Raw genomic sequence first — 20179 nt, 5'->3', positions numbered from 1 at the left:
CCTTCTGTGACAGAACAGAACTTCATGTGGACACCCATAAATACATTCTTTATAACAGTTTGATGCTAAATAAGGGGGGGTACAGCTAGGCATTAACCCATGTGTGTTTGTTACAGCCCAAAACAACTACAAGGCACAGTCTGCAGTTCCCCTGAAGCAAGAAACCCACGGTGGAGAAGATGTTGCAGTTTTTGCCAAAGGACCATTGGCCCATCTCCTGCATGGAGTCCATGAACAGAACTATATACCTCACGTCATGGCGTACGCCTCCTGCATTGGACAAAATCAGGATCACTGCAAATCTGGCACTTTGGGGCACACAGCAAAGGCGTCTCTGACCCTGCTGTCCACTCTTCTATCCGTCCTTACCTCGCGCCTCTTGTTATAAACAGCCAATGGACACCCACAAGGCCAACCTTCTAGCCAGAGTCGCTGTTCTCTAGTTGGCACAGGTTGCGTCACCTAACATTCTCCCGAACCTCTGTCACAGCAGCAAGACCATCACCACCACCACTACCCAGGAAGGTCTCACCGTCCTTCAGGCAGGTTTCATGTGACCATTCCACCAGTATTTCTGGAATTTATTTTTATAGAAACTCCTACAAAGAACCACACTGCTTTCTGCAACAGAACAAAGAAATAATCGGCTGCCAGAGGATCATTGATCCAAACGCAAGCTCAGAAAACCACTAAGGAAAGATTGGAAACTGTCCTGGAGTTCTACGCAGAAAGGGATGGGCTTACTTTTTACGCTGATGAAACGCAAATTACGCACTGGAAACCTGTACACAAAGTAAAAACCTTGTGATTTACCCAAGTAGTATTTTCACATCTACATGTGTAGGACTGCCATATTCATACAGTGAGGGCTGGCATGGGGTTGTGTGCTCTTTGTGTTTAAAGGCAGGGGCATTTCTAGAGAAGAAGGATCCTGTGTCGGAGCCCTCTGCCCGGCCGCGCACTGAGCTGTGCGCGGCCAGCGCTGGAGTTATAGACTCTGGCCACTAGAGTGCGCCCAGAGTCTATAGAGTATGCGCACGTCACCGGGAAAATGGCGGCGGCAGCCATTTTCCCTGTACTGCACATGTGCAAATGACAGGAAAATGTCCATGGCTGCCATTTTCCTGTCTTTACAGCACCGGACCCCCGTGCCGACGTGGGATTCCGGAGAGGCGAGTAATACTATGGGTGCAGGGTGTGCAGGGCCCCCCTGGAGCCAGGGACCCGTGTGCCCCGCACACCTTGCACCCATTATAGATATGCCCCTGGTTTAAGGCCTACAAGATAGTCCGCTATTGTAAGGGTCCCTAGGCCTGTATAAGCAGCTGTACATACATGGAAAGTTGTCATATCTGTGTAGCTCTGTAAACACCAAGCGTCTTTCCAAACACACATGAAACACTCGTAGAAACCTAGTTTTGGAACATGTGGAAATCGAGGGTCTAAATTTAGGGAAACCATCCAAGCTTCCATCACTCTGTGCCCCAATGACGGCTCTTGGTGACCAGTGCCGCTTAGTACTACAGAGGTGTCCTAATACACAGTTGCTGCAGTCGTGCCGAACAACCCCTCTAGGCATGCCAGGTTCTGTGTGACTGACGGCATTTTTTTTTTATTTAGCCAGAAAACGTGTCTTACGGTGCGTACACACGTAGCGATAAAAATGAACGATGATATAGATCATATCATGCATTTTTCGGTCGCTACCAACTCACCAACGACCAGCGTTGCGCGGCCACGTATGGACGACAGCGATATCGGCCGTGCATGCAGGCCAACTTTCTCGATATCGAGCAGGTTACTATAGGGACCCGCGATGAATAGTCGTTGGTGAGTTGGTGGTGTGCTGGATGATCGATATCGAACACACAGCACACCAGGGAGGTTGCAGGATGTGCAGCCAGCGGCATCGTATTGCTGGCTGATCGCTACGTGTGTACGCACCATTAGTCGCAATGTGATGCAACAAGGATTAACTGGCATGCTGGGCTGAATAACTGGATATGCAACACTTAAATCTGTGCGTCGGGATCTGTATACGAAATGCAATGATCCAGCGTCCGTGGCTTTTTACCACGCCAAATTGTACTTTGTATACAGACTCAGCAGCACACAGATATACAAGTGTCACATATCAAACTACTCCGCACAGTCTCCCAATGCGTCCTAGTACATCGCATTGTGACTGAGACTCATTAAAAGACAAACAAAAACGGAAAAAAAACAAAAACCCTGGCACTAGCAGAGTCGCATGAGACCTGGCGTTTCACTCCAGGCATTTGGCACCGCATGGCGCATTGAGGCTAGGTATGAGGACACATCTAACTTTTAATCCGACATCAGGAAAACAGAACAGCATTAGATTCAGTGGGGTATATTTACTAAAGTGTGGGTTTTCAGAAGTGGAGTGGAGGCAACCAGATTCTACGTAACATTTATCAAGCACCTGCTAGAAGATAATAGCTAGAATCTGATTGGTTGCTAAGGGCAACATCTCCAAAAAAACAGCACTTTAGTAAATCTACTCCAGTGGGTCTGGAGGCATATGGGGAGGAGGGCTGCACAATCCTCAAGACTAATGGCCAGTACACTAGACAATGTCTAGTGTATACAGACCTCATTAGCATCAGGACCCGGCGGGATGCCAGCATAGGCAAGTGAGTCCACACTTGCCGGTGACTGACGCGAACGATGTCGCCAGTCAGACCTGCATGCAGGAGCACGCGTAGTCAGCGACAGTGGGTACATACTGGACGACCTGCCCAATAAGTCGCTTCGGTCCGCCGGATCAGACAACATATAGCGCTTAGTGTGTACCCGGCATAAAGAGGGGGCGGGGTGGGGTGGGGGGGGAGTAAATGACCCAGTTAATATTCACGTTGTGATGCTACAATGAGGCAACACATGACCAGCCCCTAAGCTGTTGTAGCCATGCATGTGGCACTTTCCAATACAATAATACAGACCCCACTGATCTTCCGTATGTACCAAAGAGGGAGAGTTTATTTTGAGGAATTTTGTATTTGTACAGATTGTCTATTTTGGTTGGAATAACCATGTAATAAAGCAATGTGTGCGATTGTTATACAGAGACTGGGGTCCATTCCTGTGCTGTGTGCTACAGAAATAAGATGTATTAGTAAGTCTAGGACTGTCCACAGTCCTGGGCAATACGCAATCCTACGCCGTGCATCGTGGCTAGACCGATCGACACCAGGTATTACTGACAGCTACCTATTCTGGGCAGAAATGGTTTTATCTTGCCTGGTAGAGCCTCGGACAGGCGAGGTATTGAAGTAACAGGAGGGTACAACATGTTCTGCGGAAAGTGCTGTGGAATATGTGTACGCTATATAAATCACTGGTAATAAATAACTAAATAAAATAAAGATGGATGCGGCATCTGATGGTCAGATACGGTGACCTCCACTGGTATATGGTTATTGTAGCTTCTCAGGTGCCATGTATTGGGGCTGTGATGGTACACTCCGGGTAAAGATTTACAGCCCTAAGTGCGGGCAATATATTGTGGCAGGCACCTCCATTGTCTCCCATTGTTCTGCCAGTGTATACTGTAGAAGGCTGCACTGCTAAGACCCCCCCCCTGTCCACACTCACTCCATACAGGTCACGAAGTCTCCAGCACACAGAGGGCCTGATTCAGAGCCGGACGCTATTTGCGAACGGTCGTTCCAAAAAAGGGGCCGGATATTTAAATTGAGCGCTCGCTCATTGCGGTTTGTTAACACCTCTATGTCTGAGCGAGCGTTCGAAAAGTGCGCTCGCTATTTTGTAAAGACGCCCCTTTGCCATTCGCATCACACGTCATCTCCAGTATTTATTTGATTAATCGGGTACATCGAAAGGCATCTGAACTGCTCGCAGTGCTTGTGGTAGGATTTTCCTACCGCTATCACTGCGAGCAGTTCAGGCTAAAAGACAACCAAGTGACGTGGTCGATGGCGCTCCTTTACTAATTATGCGCTCACATTAAACGCCCTTTTAACAGTTAGGCACGCCTGCATTCGGATCTCCACTCCCCGTTTTCAAGCGCCTTCCCCTGTTACCACCCACAAACGCCTCATCCTGACACTCAAATTAGCAGCCCCTCACTATTTTGCGAGCGCACGATTTCCGACCGCAATGACTGGTTTGCGCATGCGCATTATGACCCATGCGCAGTTGTGCGAACATCGCTCATAGCGAACGAGCGGCTCTGAATCAGGCCCAGAGGCCGATGTATTAAGCTCTGGAAAGTGATAAACGACCAACCAATCAGCTCCTGTCAGTTTTCAAACACAGCCTGTAACATGACAGTTGGGAGCCGATTGCTGGCTGATTAAGTTTATTAGGGGCCCATTTATCAAAGGGAATTTGAGGTAAATTCCCCCAAAACACCTGTTTTCGGGGGTTTACCTCAAATACTAAGTATTCCCCGGATGTAAGAAGGAGGGACCGCATATTTCCGATACCTGCTGCGATCCCTCCATTGCCGCCGGCAGCCGCCCCCTCCATAGCTTTCTATGGGGGATGCGATGCTGCCAAATGTATCAATCGGGAATGCGAAGCATCCCCGATATTGGCCCCAGCTGCTAACGCCATCTGTACATAGCGTTAGCCTATGGGGACTTACCGCATGTCAGCCGACGGAGGGATCTCCCAGATCCCTCCGCCGGCAATGGGCGCCGCTCATGTGCAGTCCGCGGGACTACGCATGCGCAGCAGCCTCCGGCCACATTGCAGGAACGGGGGCTCCTTTCGGAGCCCGTCACCCTGCATGTGCCGGATCATCCATTCGGCCGCTATGATCGCAATTTGCAATGCAATTATGGCGCGGTACTGCATGCCCTGATCGCATTGCATAATGCAATCATTAATAAATGGGCCCCTTTGTGTTCTATATAACAGGGTAAGTTTTATATAAAAAAGACCCCCCCCCCCCCCCCCCAATAACACTGACAAGTATTTATTCACTATTTGTAGTGACCCGACTAGGAGCACCACAGCTGCTGGGTCACCTTAGCACAGATGAGGAACCATGGCATCTTCCAATCCGAATTTTCATTTCCCAGCAGAATAACCAAGCCTGTGTAATATAATAGCTACATATAAATAGTGCATGTGCTATGAGGTTTTCCAGCCACAGGGTGCTTGGCTTCTGCAGACCTGGAACATCAGACGTTCCCCCTGCACAGACATTACCACCTCTGTTCCCCAGGTTCTATTTGGGGATACCCATTCTGCAGTGGGCGCTATGTGGTGGGCAGAGCTGGCTTGGGTACACTGGGGACCAGTATAGCTGGCGGCTATTAGAGCCCCAGGATATTCATCTTATTTATAGCAGAGAAACCACTGGGTACATCCAGGTATTTCTGGCCATCTTCAGGACTCCGCAGACAGGAATAGGACATCGTATTTACACAGGGGAAAGCCAGAACGTTCACTTCATTCGGATCCAAAATTGGCAGCTGGCACGGTAGCTCCTAAACAAACGCATATTAAAGGTCAGACCCCAGATCACATTGCTCTGAGACTTCATTGTCTGCAGAGCACGTCCAAGTACCAATGTGGCACCAAGTTCCTGATTGTGTCCTATAATCTGTTTTTCCCCAAACAGATCATTCTGTAATAATATTTGTTATGGCATCAGATCTCTCGTTTCCAGAGAGGACTCAAATAGGTTTTTGTATGTTGTGCATCAAATATTTGCTTCTATTTAAAGAGATTAAAGTTCACTTTAGAGCCGAAACTGTAAAAGTTAAGCCCCATACCTAAATGAGGGAGGTCCCAAATATGGCATGACCCAAAGGAGGGTTCAGTGTTGGCCCCCCACCCCCCTTGACACTTTGTAAAAACTAGCACTGGGACTTTAAACAACAAAAGTTGTGACCATTAGGGAAAGCAGCCAGAATCTGTGGCCAAAATTCAAACAGGGCACCCTAGCCACCTGCAGCAGAGGTCCCAGAGGAAGGCATTACATAATTTGGGGGTCTATTTACTAAGCAGTGTTAGGAGACAGAGTGAAAAGTGATAAGGTGCCAGCCAATCAGCTCCCAACTGTCATCTCACAGGCTGTGTTTGAAAAATGACAGTTGGGAGCTGATTGGCTGGCACCTTATCACTTTTCACTCTGTCTCCTAACACTGCTTAGTAAATAGACCCCTTGGAGTCAAAACATTGCTACAATGTAACCGTTGCCATTGTAAATACACTGTCATTATAACCTAGAGAAGAATAGATTTTAGCATCACCCAATCAAAATAAGTTATACTGTGCAATTCATCTGGAAAATAGGGACATTTATAGATAAATATATATTCCCCTCACATTCCTTCTCCTACTGGCACCAACCACAATAGCGAATGGGAGATGCAAAAAATAAAAGCATTTGATCACCCAGAGTTATTAACTGGTTATTAATACCCTCCCCCACACCCATCAGCCCTGCCTGGGGGGAAAAAACTCAATACAGTGTACCTGTACAAGGACAGATAGTAACTCATGTCATCAGTTACTCCAAGTAACACACTGGGGCTTATTTATTAAAGGGCGAAGAGCGTTTCTGCGAGGGAGAAAAAAAATGTAATCACTGGCAACATCTCCCAATTAGCAGCAACCACCCAACAAGCCTTGAAAAGCTCAACTTGGCAATAACAGCTGCTGTGAAAGGCGACACTGCCAGGTCCTGGGATTGTTCCTGTGCATCAGTAACATTTGGCCACACATGCGCACACCAAGTGAATCTATTCGCACCCCAGGAGCTCATTCCATGGGAAATTACAGTAACGCCACCGGAAGCCAGTGCCAGCTATCAGAAAGCCCTCACTTTCCGAGCCTGGATAAATAGCACAATGGCAACGTACAGCACCACTGAAGTGTCTGTGGGGCACATTCATCTTTGGTCTCGATTCAATTCAACGCGAATTGAAAAGCGCCAGGAATGAGCTGCGTCCTGGAGCTATTAAATTCAGGGCGCTGCTAAGCCTGACTAAGGATTTCTTCTCGCATCCCTCCTGTGATGAGAGCAGAAATCCAACAAAAGTACAGGCGCGATGCTGTTTTCTGCCCTTAAGACGGAAACAGCATGGCGCTGGGAAGTTTATTTGGAGAATGCCTGTTCTCGCGCCTAAACACCCTGTTTAAGGCGAGAGAAGCCGGAACAACGGGTATTCCCTGACCTAACAGTGCGCAGAATTGAACAGCTCCCGGCGCTATTCAATTCGCGTTGCATTGAATCGAGCCCATTGGATTTTAGACCATTGTAATTGCTCATCAACGCAATTCACAAAAACAGGACATTCTTTACTGCCCGAACGTATCAAAAGACACATGCAGAGACAGCGGCTCCAAACGGTCACTGCACTATTATAACGTGACCCCGAGCATACCCCCATGTATGCGCGGCCTGCTGACCATGGGTGTGTGGCGGCCATTGTTGGGAAAGGTTCGGAGGAGCCCTCTCCCCGTATTTGTATTGCAAAATGTAGCCCATAAGCTGCAGTGGCGTTACCTGCCCTGGCCACTCACCACTTTATCAAGCTTGGTAAACCCGACAGCTTTGCAGTGATGGCTGCTGTCCGCAATGGAAGGGATACCTGCTGTGCTCCCTCCTTTATACATATGCTTGAAAAAAAACCAAGAAAAAAATAAAATAAAAAACATTTATTGTGGCTTACACAAAAATCACTATCCCACCAAAAAAGATCGCTGCCGAGAACAAGCGCCATCTTCAGACAGCTCCAGGGGCGCCGAGAGGGGGGGTGGGGGTACTAATTACCTGGGCTTGCTGGAGGGGCCTGGCAGGGACCCGGGTGTGGCACCTCTCCCCCCCCTCTTACATCACAGCAGCCCAGCACATGCTGCTGTGTGCTGGGCGGCACTGGGAGACTGCTCGCAGCTGCTAAGAAGCAGCCACAGCAGTCTCCTATGCCTGTGGGGGGAGCGATCATTGGGTATGTGCTGGGCTGAGGGGGCTCAGAGCGCCCCCCTCAACGCTGCAAGAATTTATTTATTTTTTTAAGCAAAGGGGGTGTGGCCACACCTCCCACAATTAGGTCACGCCCCCTTTTACCCGGGCCCGCCGTGGCTCTTGGCGGGCCTACTTTTAGCCCCACTCCTATGGGAAGGAGTTCTGGGGATGCAAAGAGGGATCTGAGCAGATCCCTCCATCGCCTCCTCTATGCCTCCCCAGCGGCGTGACCCGAGGACGGGGAGCAGGTACGTAACGCAGCTGCAGAAGTAGCTGCGATACTAACCATGGGGACAACTGCTTTTTAGAGCAGTCGTCTCCTCACCGGAGTGATGATGAATTGCTGCGGTGTCACATTTCCCCGGCTGCGAGACGGATACTTAAGTATTCCTCACAGCGAGTTCAAAACTTCATCATTGGAGGTCATACGGCTTTCATTGATGAATAGGTCCCACAGTCCTGTACTGCTAGCCATCAGATCATAAAATCACTTAGCTGTGTACTCATGTCCAACAGCCTGCCCGAATGCCAGCGGTCATCTATGCAAATGAGATAATCGTGCCCACTCACACTTCACACAGACAACCGCAGCAACAGGGGAAACGGCCCATCACAGGAGGAATGTTACCAGCGCCATTACATAGACAAGTCCTTGGGGCCTATTTATCATTCAATATTCATATCTCCCAAAACGCAAACATTAAGGGGCCTATTCATCATACCTAAAATAGCAAGGGAGGTAATTAGGTTTAGAACTGGCATGGAGTTCTACCTAATTACTGGAGAATTCATCATTCCTCCTCCCTATAACTATCTATTCCGAAAAGCTGTCATTTTTGCGATGACAGCTTTTCGGGAAATAGATAGTTTTCCCTCTCTACACTAACTTACCGCAGCTGGAATCCGTACTGCGCATGCGCTGTTACATCTGTAAACCCAGCACATGCACAGCTCTACTTACAGCTGCGGTAAGTTTGTGTGCGCCCCCCCAACCCCCTCCGCTCACCTCCTCCCGTCCCGCACTTACCTGCCCGCTGCAGCGCCTCCGGCTCCATCCTGCTGGTCTGTCATGTGGTATCCCAGCAGCCCACAGTGCAGTTTAGGAAAAAAAAAAAATTTTCTAAACTTTGTGTTCTGCTGGTAGAACACAATGTCAGCATTGCAGACAGAGCCAGAGGACTCATCAGAGCGCCGGAGGGAGACGCCGGGGGACCTGCCCAGCTGGAAGCAGGTAAGTGTTACCTACTATACGCCACCTCACAGTGGCGAATAGTAACTCCATCAAATTCCGAAAATACAGAATTTTCGGAATTTGATGAATACCATAATTTCCATATCCCCATACTAATGTACCCATACTAATGTATGGGGAGTGTGGAAATTAACGCAGGGGAGCTTAGTAAGGAGATATCAGTGTATTCTCCTGTGCTAAGTGGCTTCATGAATACTAAAATAACGTTATTTAAGAAAACTGTCCTTAAAAAACATTATTTTAGTGTTAATGAATAGGCCCCTAAGTATCATGTACTATATTGAGGAGGATTACAGCAGAGACCTCCATATCCATGCCATGGACCCCTTATTTCCAAAAGCAGCCGCAGTCCCCATGGCTTTCTAAGGGAGCTGTGAAGCTGCCAGACTCACCCCAGCAGCTAACGTTCTCTGAAGATGGCATTAGCCGATGTAGCCTATGGGTTACATGACTCAAAACTTTGAGCAACTTCTCTGCTTGCTCTGTCTCCAAGGCCTGATACATCTCTCCTACAGTCAGATAAAATGGTAAAAGCCAGAACACTTCTATTGTCATTAAAGCGGACCCCCGACGTGTGTAACGTTTATTGCTGGGGCGGATGCTCACCGCACGCTGCCAGAATCATTACTGCAATCACACGCCCAGATTTCAGAGCAAGAAGAAACACTCCAACTGATCCGCAAGTCTGTAATACAGGGGTAAACCTCACCCCTCTGCCGAAACACCCAGTGAGGGCACAACTACTACAGTATCCGGGGGTGCAGCTGTTTATAGGACATGGGGCCTGATTCAGAGCTTATCGCTATTAGCGCTCGCTCAGAAAAAGGGGGTGACTATTCAAATGAACCGTTCGCTCCTTGCGGTCTGTTGACGCCTCCATGTCTGAATGAGCGAACAAAACATGCGGTCGTTTATTTGAAAAATACACCCCCTGGCCGCTCGCACCATACGTCATGTCCGCTATTTATTAGATTAATCGAGTACATCGAACAGCCTATGAACTGCTCGCTATTCTTGTGGTTGGTTTTTCCTACCGCAATATTGCGAGCAGTTTTGGCTAAAAGACACCCAACTGACGTGGTTGATGACGCTGCTTTGTTAATTATGCACACCCATAAAACGCCCGTTTTGACCTTTAAGCACGCCTGCGTTCTGATCTCCACTCCTCGTTTTCAAGCACCTTCCCCTGTTACCACCCACATACGCCTCCTCCTGTCACTCAAAATAGCAGACATTCGCTATATATCGAACAAACAATTTTCCGCCGCACTGACTGGTTCGCGCATGCGTATTATAAACCGTACGCATGCGCAGTTGTGCAAACGTCGCTCTGAACGAACGAGCGGCCGCTTACGAGCGGCTCTGAATCAGATCCACAGACTCTGCAGACAAAAGTCCTATGTACATGTGACACACACACATTTTATTATATTCTTTGATTACTCAAATTAGTCTTATCTCAAAAAGGTTATATATTGTAATAAAATGAGTATTATCTATATATTGAGGTACTTCCACAAACTCGAATACAATCACAAAAGGAGACCAGCAGCCTTCCTGTACGTAGTGCACTAATCAGTCAGAACGTAGTAACAATCCAGGCAGCGCTCAGATTTCTGACTATGTATTAGGGGGGGAGGATTAGGTTTGGGGTTAGGCACTAGGGGGGAGGGTTAGCGTTAGGCTACCTACATTCAGGCATTGGGATTCTGACTGGTTGGAATACCAGTGTCTGTATTCTGACCGCCGGGATCCTGTAACCCAACCCATTCAGACTGCCCGGTAATTCCATGTATTTGTGGCTCTTTATTAATAAACTTGGCATCTTTTAAGATAATCAAAGGAAGATTCATTTTATAAAAAGTGAAATATTTCCAGAAATAATGGACAGATTCAATAGTGGACAGATACCAGTCGACAGTACAATAGAAAGGTCGACATTCTGAGTGTTGACAGTAAAAAGGTCAACACGGTCATTAGGTCAACCATCATTCTGTAGACAATAGACATGTATTTAGGTCAACAAGGTTAAATGGTTAACAGTCAAAGGTCGACACTAAGATATTGACATGTTTCTTCCCATGATTTTTAGGGTTAGGATAAAGTATCATAAAACATGTATGTATGTGCACACGTTTCTATAGCCTTGTTGTATGTTACATGGGGCCGTTTCTACATTTTTCCATGAGGGTCTTGTGTATGTAGCTACACTTCTGATTTGTAAGGAGGGGGGATAAATTGTATCTGTCACAGATCCTCTCATTACTTTAAGAAAGTTTAGTTTATAACTTTATAAAACACTTGGTGACAGCAATGTCATTGTAACAAATGATCTAATATAAATGGCTGTTTAAACAATTAGCAGCACTGGAGTGGAAACACATTCATCTAAATAATTAGGTCCTGCACTACATGATTTCGGCAGCAGACCAAGGTCTCATTAACGTAGAGTCCTGAAAGACCAACAATGACCTGAAAGACCAACAATGACCGTTGGGGCAGAGAGCTGGGAGATAACCTGTGACACCAGCATCACATTCTCTAAAGACAGAACCAGTTTCCCACAAAGTGCTAAGAAAGTGTCCGCTACAATGTAATCAAAGCCTTCCTGTAGCTAATAAGTCACATTCCCATCTGCTTTCCAGGCCAAAGTCCAGTTCCTAATCTGGGTGGGCCTCTAGTAACTAAAATACGGCATGTGCCAATAGAGCAGCCATAAATGTAGCTGCTTGGAAATGCATGGCAATGAGTATGACTGGCTCCACTCACCCCAAGTTACCGAGTACTCCCGGGCATGACTGGCTCCACTCACCCCAAGTTACCGAGTACTCCCGGGCATGACTGGCTCCACTCACCCCAAGTTACCGAGTACTCCCGGGCATGACTGGCTCCACTCACCCCAAGTTACCGAGTACTCCCGGGCATGACTGGCTCCACTCACCCCAAGTTACCGAGTACTCCCAAGCATGACTGGCTCCACTCACCCCAAGTTACCGAGAACTCCTGTGTATGACTGGTTCCACTCACCCAAAGTTACCGAGTCCTCCTGTGTATGACTGGTTCCACTCACCCAAAGTTACCGAGTACGCCTGAGCATGACTGGCTACACTCACCCAAAGTTACCGAGTACTCCTGAGCATGACTGGCTCCACTCACCCCAAGTTACTGAGTACTCCTGTGCGCAAATCTGAACTCCGGCTTATCCTCCACCAGCCAGTACAATGTACTACACCACGCGTTTCACAAACCTGCTTCATATGTACTGACACAGCAGAAGTTACAGGTTCTGTACATGGGTGGGGTTTCCAATGAAAACATTACTATTCTACTTAGAGATAAGTGGTTCGGTTTTCTCATAAACTGTTCCCCTAAGTATTGGTGTGATCAGAGTCTCCGCTCGAATCTTCCCACCAAGCTCGGCACCCTGAACGAGGCAAACCATCATTTTGCCCAGCATCAGATCTCGTGTTTATTTGATAGCATATAAAAGTTGCCCCCGTGTGATCGGACACCATTTCACGCAGGAGTGTAGACACAGCTGATGCCCGATATATCTGAAGCCGACCGTCCATACACTTGCTGCAGAGGCTCACGACACATCAGGCCGACAATTGGCAAGTGTGTATGCACTTAACTCGTCAGGTAGGACAGCGGATCGGCCAATCAGTCGTCCTGGTGTCTTCCAAACGTTAGTCTCACACATACACACTGCAAACAGGATACTGTGTGTGTTGCTCTTGATTGTTTATTCAAGTGAACATGGACCTTTTTAATTCAAGGAAATCTAACTGCAGTATATAGATTACTAAAAACTTGATTTCTCTGAGCTGCACCCCAAGACCTTTGTTTTGAGTGTTATAACACTAATTGCAAACATATATATTGTTATCCGGTTTAAAAAAACAAAAATCTGCAGTTGTTACTAATTCAATTTAAAAATAGTGTTTCAAGAAGTCTGTTGAGATGAGTGACGCGGCGTATATTACTGCTCCGTGCGGCGTTATCCCCTGAACTACTATCACAAAGGAGATCTGTTCTGTCCCTGGTGCGTTCGAGAAAAAAAAAAAAAAAGTCCAGTGTTTGTCTACTGCTTTAGAATTGCATATAGTGTGTTTTTCAATGCCAGCTACTGTGTGCCATGGTATCCCCCTATAATCTGCACCCCAAAACAGTTCATCTAGCAAAAAAATAAATACAATGTGTTCCATTTTTTTTAATGAGACTGCATGGTAAAGGTAACAAACCCCTCCTTTCCCCCCCCCCCCCCCATCTTATTGATGTACTTTCACTTGGTGTTGTGGCAGTTAAGTTAAACAGTAGATTAAAAGGTGCGTACACATGGGACGATTTTCTCCTCGAAACAAAATCGACCTGTGTGTCGCCGGCAGGGGTGTGCTCAGTGTTGTTAACGACACTGAGCCAGGGTTGCCTACCCTCCCGATTTGGGCGGGAGCCTCCAATATTCGGGTGCAGCTCCCGCCCCCCCCGGAAAGGCAGACAAGCTTCCCGGCAGCCGCTGATCCCCCCCGACATCCCCCGCAATTTACTCTTAACCCCCGCTGCGAGGGCAGCCAGTGATGCGATTCGCGTCATTTTGTCCCCGCCCCCTTCCTCACAATGCCTGTATTATCAGCATTGTGTAGCGGGGACGGGGCCAAAATGACACGATCGTGTGACCCCGCCCCCATGACACCTACAAACATCAGACACCCATCCGGACATGCCCCCTTTTTCGGGCACACCCCCCGCTGCCCTGCCGATCTGGCTGCTCCCTCCCGGAAGGAGCAGCCAGAAAGTCGGCAACTATGCACTGAGCACAAACACTGAACGAAATCAAGAATGATTTTGTTCAGTGCCGGGCTCCCTCTCTCATCCCCGAATATGTTCAACCTGACAATATCGTCAGGTTAGACAAGAGGTTTAGGGGCGATGAACGACAACTACAAACGGGAGCGCGCATTGGTAGTTTTCGTTCATTGTTTTGGGGCAGAAACTGGACGATTTTTTTGGACAACTGAATGATAATGACATCGTTATGTCATAAAAAAAGAAAAAAAAAAAAAAACAAAACACACGACTAGTGTGTTAAAAAACCAATCATGGATCAGTCGCTAGAAGAGCATAAGCAGCAGCCAGGATTGGAAAAAAAAAAAAAAAAAAAGAAATAAAAAAAAAAGTTTTGTTTATGCCGTTTTTGTAGGTTTACAACTTTTTTTTTTGCGCATTAATATTTTAATGGAAAGAAAATTAATCCTGCATATTATATTAATACTGTAAAACATCGCTCGATCAACCATGATTTTTAATTTTTTTTTTAAATGCTTTCTAACCAGGGATGGGAAAAAAAAAAAAGTTTAACAAAAACTGTCCCCCCCCCCTCCCCCCCCCAATACTGCAGCAAGCAATTTTCAGATTAGCTGTCTCCACGCCAGAGCAATGATGACTTCTGTGATAATTAACAATGAATAGAGCCCACATCAATGTTCTGCAGATCTCTAAACAATCCTCTCCTGTGGATCATTACACATATAAACACTACTTGACCCTGACATTTAGTTTAGACAATGAATGAAAATAAATGATTTGGAAATTTGGCAGTCGATGTGTTTTTAGGAACTCCTAATAGCCGTGTACAGGGAAAATCAAATATTTATTCTACTCGAGAAAAAAAAAAAAAAGAAAAAGCCTGCAGGTATTTATCATCACACCCGGTCTACGCTCAGATGTTCCGATAAAACCCAAAAACTTCAGAGCGCGGAGATCAGGGTGCGGTCGGGGGTTAATTTCTCCTGCAGACACCAAACTTGTCAGTGATGCAATTTACCAACACAAACATCAGGGAGCAGAGAGATCAATGATCCCTACACCGCTAAAAGGCAATACCGACCAGCAGATGGGAGCTGAACAGAGTCCTGTACACACCACACAGGGCCAGGACAGCTAGTGGCAGCCGTGTGTGCGCCACGTCAACGCTAATGAGGTCACTATTTGTATGCAAATTCACTTTCACCTGCAGGCTGCCCACACTGTAGAGGTCTGGGGCAAGTACACCTATAGCCAGGTAACAGGGTGACTAGAGACATTACAACCAACCAAATAAGCATAGGCTTACTATACTCTCCCTTTAAACCGGGACACATGAATTATACTGCTTTTATACCTAAATTCCAGGTCTGACCAAGAGATTGGAACAGGATTCAAAACCGGATCAGACCCAAGTCGGCGCCGTTCACACCGCAACCGGGTCTGCAGTGACCTGGCTCTTCCGGTGTGCAAGTGGACGCTTGGCATTGATGTCATCTTCAAGCACCACTGAAGCCGGCCGGCATGCTCCATGTCATCGTGACCCGGATCGTGCAATTTACACGGCTCATTCCCGTGTTAAACCCTGCAAGTTACCTGGGTTGGATTACCAGGTCACTCGCAACCCTGTCCCCTTTCACACCAAGGAGCTACCCGGGATAACCCTGCAATAACCCGGGTTTTAGCGCTGGTGTAATTGGGGTATTACACAGATTCTGTGGCAGGCTGGCTTCAAGCCTGTATTTCACCTGGTTTTAATCAGCCACAGAACCTGTGTAATTCATGTGTCCCGGTTTTAAAAGGGATGATATGGTAAGCCTAAATAAGCAGCATTAATGCCCTTTATGGCAGGAACCCAGATTCAAGCCCAGCTCTTAGTGATGATGGCAAGAAATTAGGAGCTGCCACATAACTCACCTACACACAGTATAACAGGGTTTCTCAACTCTAGTCCTCAATTACCCCCAACAGGCCAGGTTTTGTGGATTTCTGTCTGTAGAAGCAGGTGGGTTAATTACTGACCTACAAAAATAGAGTTAAGGTGCATACACACGTAGCGAGCACCCAGCGATACGATATCGCTGGCTAATAGTTACGCACCTTCCCTGGTGTGCTGGATGATCGCTAGCGATCATCCAGCACACCACCAATTTACCGACGACTATAGCGACCTGCGATCAACAATCGCGGGTCCCTATAGTAACCTGCTCGATATCGAGCAAGTTGACCGGCACGCACGGCTGATGGACAATATCGCTATCGTCCATACATTGCCGCGGATCACTGGTAGATGGTAAGTTGGTAGGGACCATTTAAATGGGCGATTTGAACGATAACGGCATAGTTCAAATCGTTCTTTTAAAATCGCTACATGTGTATGCACCATAGCTCACTTGCGCATAATTAAAGAAATCCAGAAAACATGGCCTGTGGGGGTACTTGAGAACTGCAGTTGAGATCCACCGACATAGAACCAAGGATAATACAGACACCGCCGCTACTGCCAGCAATGGGAGTACCTCCATTTACACAGCAAAGCCACAATAAAAACAGAGACTGACAGTAACATGCAGGAAATGAATGCAATAAGCAGGTGGCAATAGTCCCATATTTACTAACAGATAAGCACTTTCCACAGAGGAAAATTAGTACTTATTACAGTATATGGTGACTGTTGGGGTAGAGGGTCACTCACCAGATTGGGGACCCCCTCATCCATGAGCTGCAGAACTGCACAGAAAGCTATCCTTAGGGATCCCACCCTCCTTTCTTTTATTCAATATGCATAACGAGCTGCACACTCATTAGAAGCTTAATTTAACCCATTCACTTACAATTAGAATGCAAAGAAGAAAGGTCAGGCCCATACTTGCCTACTTTTGAAAAAGCATTTCAGGGAGAATGTGAAAGCAGCACCTATGGGCGTGTCCTGCTACATGTGAGAGGCGTGTCATACATGTGAGGGGCGTGTACTGCTACATCTGAGGGGGCGTGTACTGCTACATCTGAGGGGCGTGTCATGACACTGACTTACATCCAAATGTAAATGAGCCCCAAAGCAGTCAGTAAGATCTAATTGTTGATGATAACACCCTGATAACTTTTCAGACAATTATTCATACTCGCTAAGTAATAACTCTCCCTCACTGTCAAGGAGACTCCCTGAAATAGTGCAGTGGCAAACGCAGGATTTCTAGAGGGGGGGTTTCCAAATGCTTGATTTTAGAGTGAGTGTGGCCAGTCCATGAAGAGGGTAGAATTAGCACTTCACCAGCTTTAATATGTTACATAAAAAGTATATTGTGTTGCATAATTCCAGCATATACAGGACCAGCGATCACAGTATGCCATTAGATACGGCAATAGCTCCATCCTGTCTGAGCAGAATGGTTTTCTTCAGATGTGGGCACCATTGCAGAGCATTGGTGCAAGTCCGGGGGTCTGGGGTAGCAGCAGAAGAACCTAGCACTGCCCTGGACATATATGTACCTATTGGTCTCCTTATGTACTGGATAGTGTATTATTATACAGTATTAATTATTAACCCTATTGATGGTCTATAGCAGTGCACCCCTAACAGTGCATGTTTTCCACATCTCCTAGTTGGTGCACAGGTGTATTTATTACTGCAGGGGTTCCCAACCACGGTTCTCAAGGCACACTAACAGTCCAGGTTTTAGGGATAGCCATACTTGAGCACAAGTGACTTAATTAGTACCTCAGTTATTTTGATTAAACCACCTGTGCACATTCATGGAAATCACTAAAACCAGGACCGTTAGTGTGCCTTGAGGACCGAGGTTGGGAATCACTGTATTACTGGCTGACACATTTTAAAAGATCCGCAGGCGTTGCTAATCATTTCATTTATGATACTCAGAAGAACATGCAGTGCTAGTAACATTCTATTATATTACAATTTCTATTGTGGTCATGGTGTGTGCTGGGGAGGGGGGTTTCCAGGCAGACAGAACCCCCCCTGCGTTTGCCTATGATAGTAGCAATCTCCATGATAGCTACATACTGGGGGTAAGGTGCAGTTATATTAATAAAAAAAACAGATATATACATTGAAATGGGATCATTCCCTGCATTGGTTATAAGGCACAATGATCCCTATGGCTACATGTATTTTCTGAAAAGTATCAGGGGCCTATTCATCATCGAAGGCCTTATGGTCTCCGATGATGAAGTATTGAATTCGCTGTGAGGAATACTTAAGTATCCAACTTGCAGCGGGGGAAACTTTTCACCATACTTGCCGACTATCTGGCTGCTCCAGATAGTCGGCAAGCAGCCAGATCAGCCAGATCGGCAGAACAGGGATCGTGGCCGGCAAAAGGGGGCGTGGCCAGGCGGGCTGTACGCAGTTTGCGGGTGTGACAGGGGGCGGGGCCACACGATCGCGTCCTTTTGGCCTCGCCCCCGCTACACAATGCCGAAAAACAGGCATTGTAAAGCAGGGGGCGGGGCCAAAATGACGCGAATTGCATCAGCGGCCCCCCGCTACGGGGTTGTTTATCTGGTACTGGCGGGGGGGGGAGACTGGGGATCTGCAGCAGGCAGGAGGCTTGCCTGCCTTTCCGGGGGGGCGGGAGCTGCACCCGTTTATCGGGAGGCTCCCGCCCGAATCGGGAGGGTGGCAACCCTGCTTTGCACTGGAGCATTCATCATTGCTCCGGTGAGGGGACAACTGCTCCGAAAAGCAGCTGTCCCCTCGGTTAGTATCGCCACTACAGATGTAGCTGTGTTACTTACCTCCTCCCCATCGCATGCGCACAGACACAGGGATGTAGTGAGGAGGCGGCGGAGGGATCCGTTAGGAAGGAGCAGGGCTACGAGACCAAGCGTCGTCTGAAGATGGCGCTTGTTCTTGGCAGCAAACTCTGAAAACTTTCAGTTTTCAGAGTTTGATGAATACCAAGGGGGTCTTATCGGACCCCTGATGATGAATGGCCCGGTAACTTAAATATACGGAAACTAGAATTTATCGTTTGATGAATAGGCCCCTGTGTGTGTTATCATCAACAAATAGATCTTACTAACTGCTTTGGGGCTCGTTTACAGTAGGATGTAACTCAGACGTATGACACGCCTCCCAGATGTAGCTGTACACGCCCCTCAGATGTATGACACGCCTCTTAGATGTATGACACGCCTCTCAGACGTATGACACGCCTCCCAGATGTAGCTGTACACGCCCCTCAGATGTATGACACGCCTCTTAGACGTATGACACGCCTCTCAGACGTATGACACGTCTCCCAGATGTAGCTGTACACGCCCTCAGATGTATGACACGCCTCTTAGACGTATGACACGCCTCTCAGACATATGACACGCCTCCCAGATGTAGCTGTACACGCCCCTCAGATGTATGACACGCCTCTTAGACGTATGACACGCCTCTCAGATGTATGACACGCCTCCCAGATGTAGCTGTACACGCCCCTCAGATGTATGACACGCCTCTTAGACGTATGACACGCCTCTCAGACGTATGACACGCCTCCCAGATGTAGCTGTACACGCCCCTCAGATGTATGACATGCCTCTTAGACGTATGACACGCCTCTCAGACGTATGACACGCCTCCCAGATGTAGCTGTACAAGTCTACTAGACCGCCGCGCTCATAGGTGCTGCTCTCACACTCTCCCTGACAGGCTTTTTCAAAAATAGACAAGTATGCTCTTGCAGTGTCTGGGGAACAGTTTCACCCGCGCACGCAGGGGGGGTTCCGAGTACCTAGAAACCCCCCCTGGCCGCCGCTTTATTAACGGGCAGCTGAAGAACAGCAGCTGACCTTGTACACTGGCTGGGGCTGGGCTGGCTGATTGAAGGGGGAGCTGCAGCCGCAGTGCGCAGCTCCTCCCAGGCTGTTCCGAGGATGGTGCATCGTGAGAGGCTGAATAATAAGCTGCCGCCCAGTGACTCGCTGACGGTATCCATGGCGATTTCCCCCGGAGCCCCACAGGTGTGTGTATTATATGTGGGGATGTGCGACAGAGGAAAGGAGGTGCCGGCGGGGATGTGTATGTGGTGTCTTGCCAGCGCAGGGTGGTTGCCGGGTGAGGGGACGGGGGTTGTTGGCGGGGGAGGTGGGAATCTTTAAAAAAATGATGCTGTATTTATTTGCCTGCATTAACTTTTTAA

General features: G+C 47.7%; 2 protein-coding genes across 2 annotated transcripts in view; one reads left to right on the top strand and one right to left on the bottom strand.

Annotated features, from left to right (window-relative positions):
- Positions 1–3006, top strand: part of ALPL (alkaline phosphatase, biomineralization associated) — a 29951-nt gene extending 26945 nt beyond the window's left edge. Inside the window, exon 12 of the mRNA XM_088459492.1 lies at positions 117–3006. Within this exon, the coding sequence (XP_088315618.1) occupies positions 117–388 (272 nt within the window). The 3' untranslated portion in view covers positions 389–3006. The remainder of the gene's footprint in view (positions 1–116) is intronic.
- Positions 1–16799, bottom strand: part of ECE1 (endothelin converting enzyme 1) — a 136889-nt gene extending 120090 nt beyond the window's left edge. Inside the window, exon 1 of the mRNA XM_088459490.1 lies at positions 16720–16799. The gene's annotated coding sequence lies outside the window, so the exon portion shown is untranslated. The remainder of the gene's footprint in view (positions 1–16719) is intronic.
- Between the last annotated feature and the right edge of the window lie 3380 nt (positions 16800–20179).

Source organism: Taudactylus pleione, unplaced genomic scaffold, assembly GCF_031769625.1.
Source record: "Taudactylus pleione unplaced genomic scaffold, aTauple2 ptg000912l, whole genome shotgun sequence".
In the NCBI taxonomy this organism is placed as follows: Eukaryota; Metazoa; Chordata; class Amphibia; order Anura; family Myobatrachidae; genus Taudactylus; species Taudactylus pleione.
This window is presented reverse-complemented; position numbering and strand designations above follow the sequence as displayed.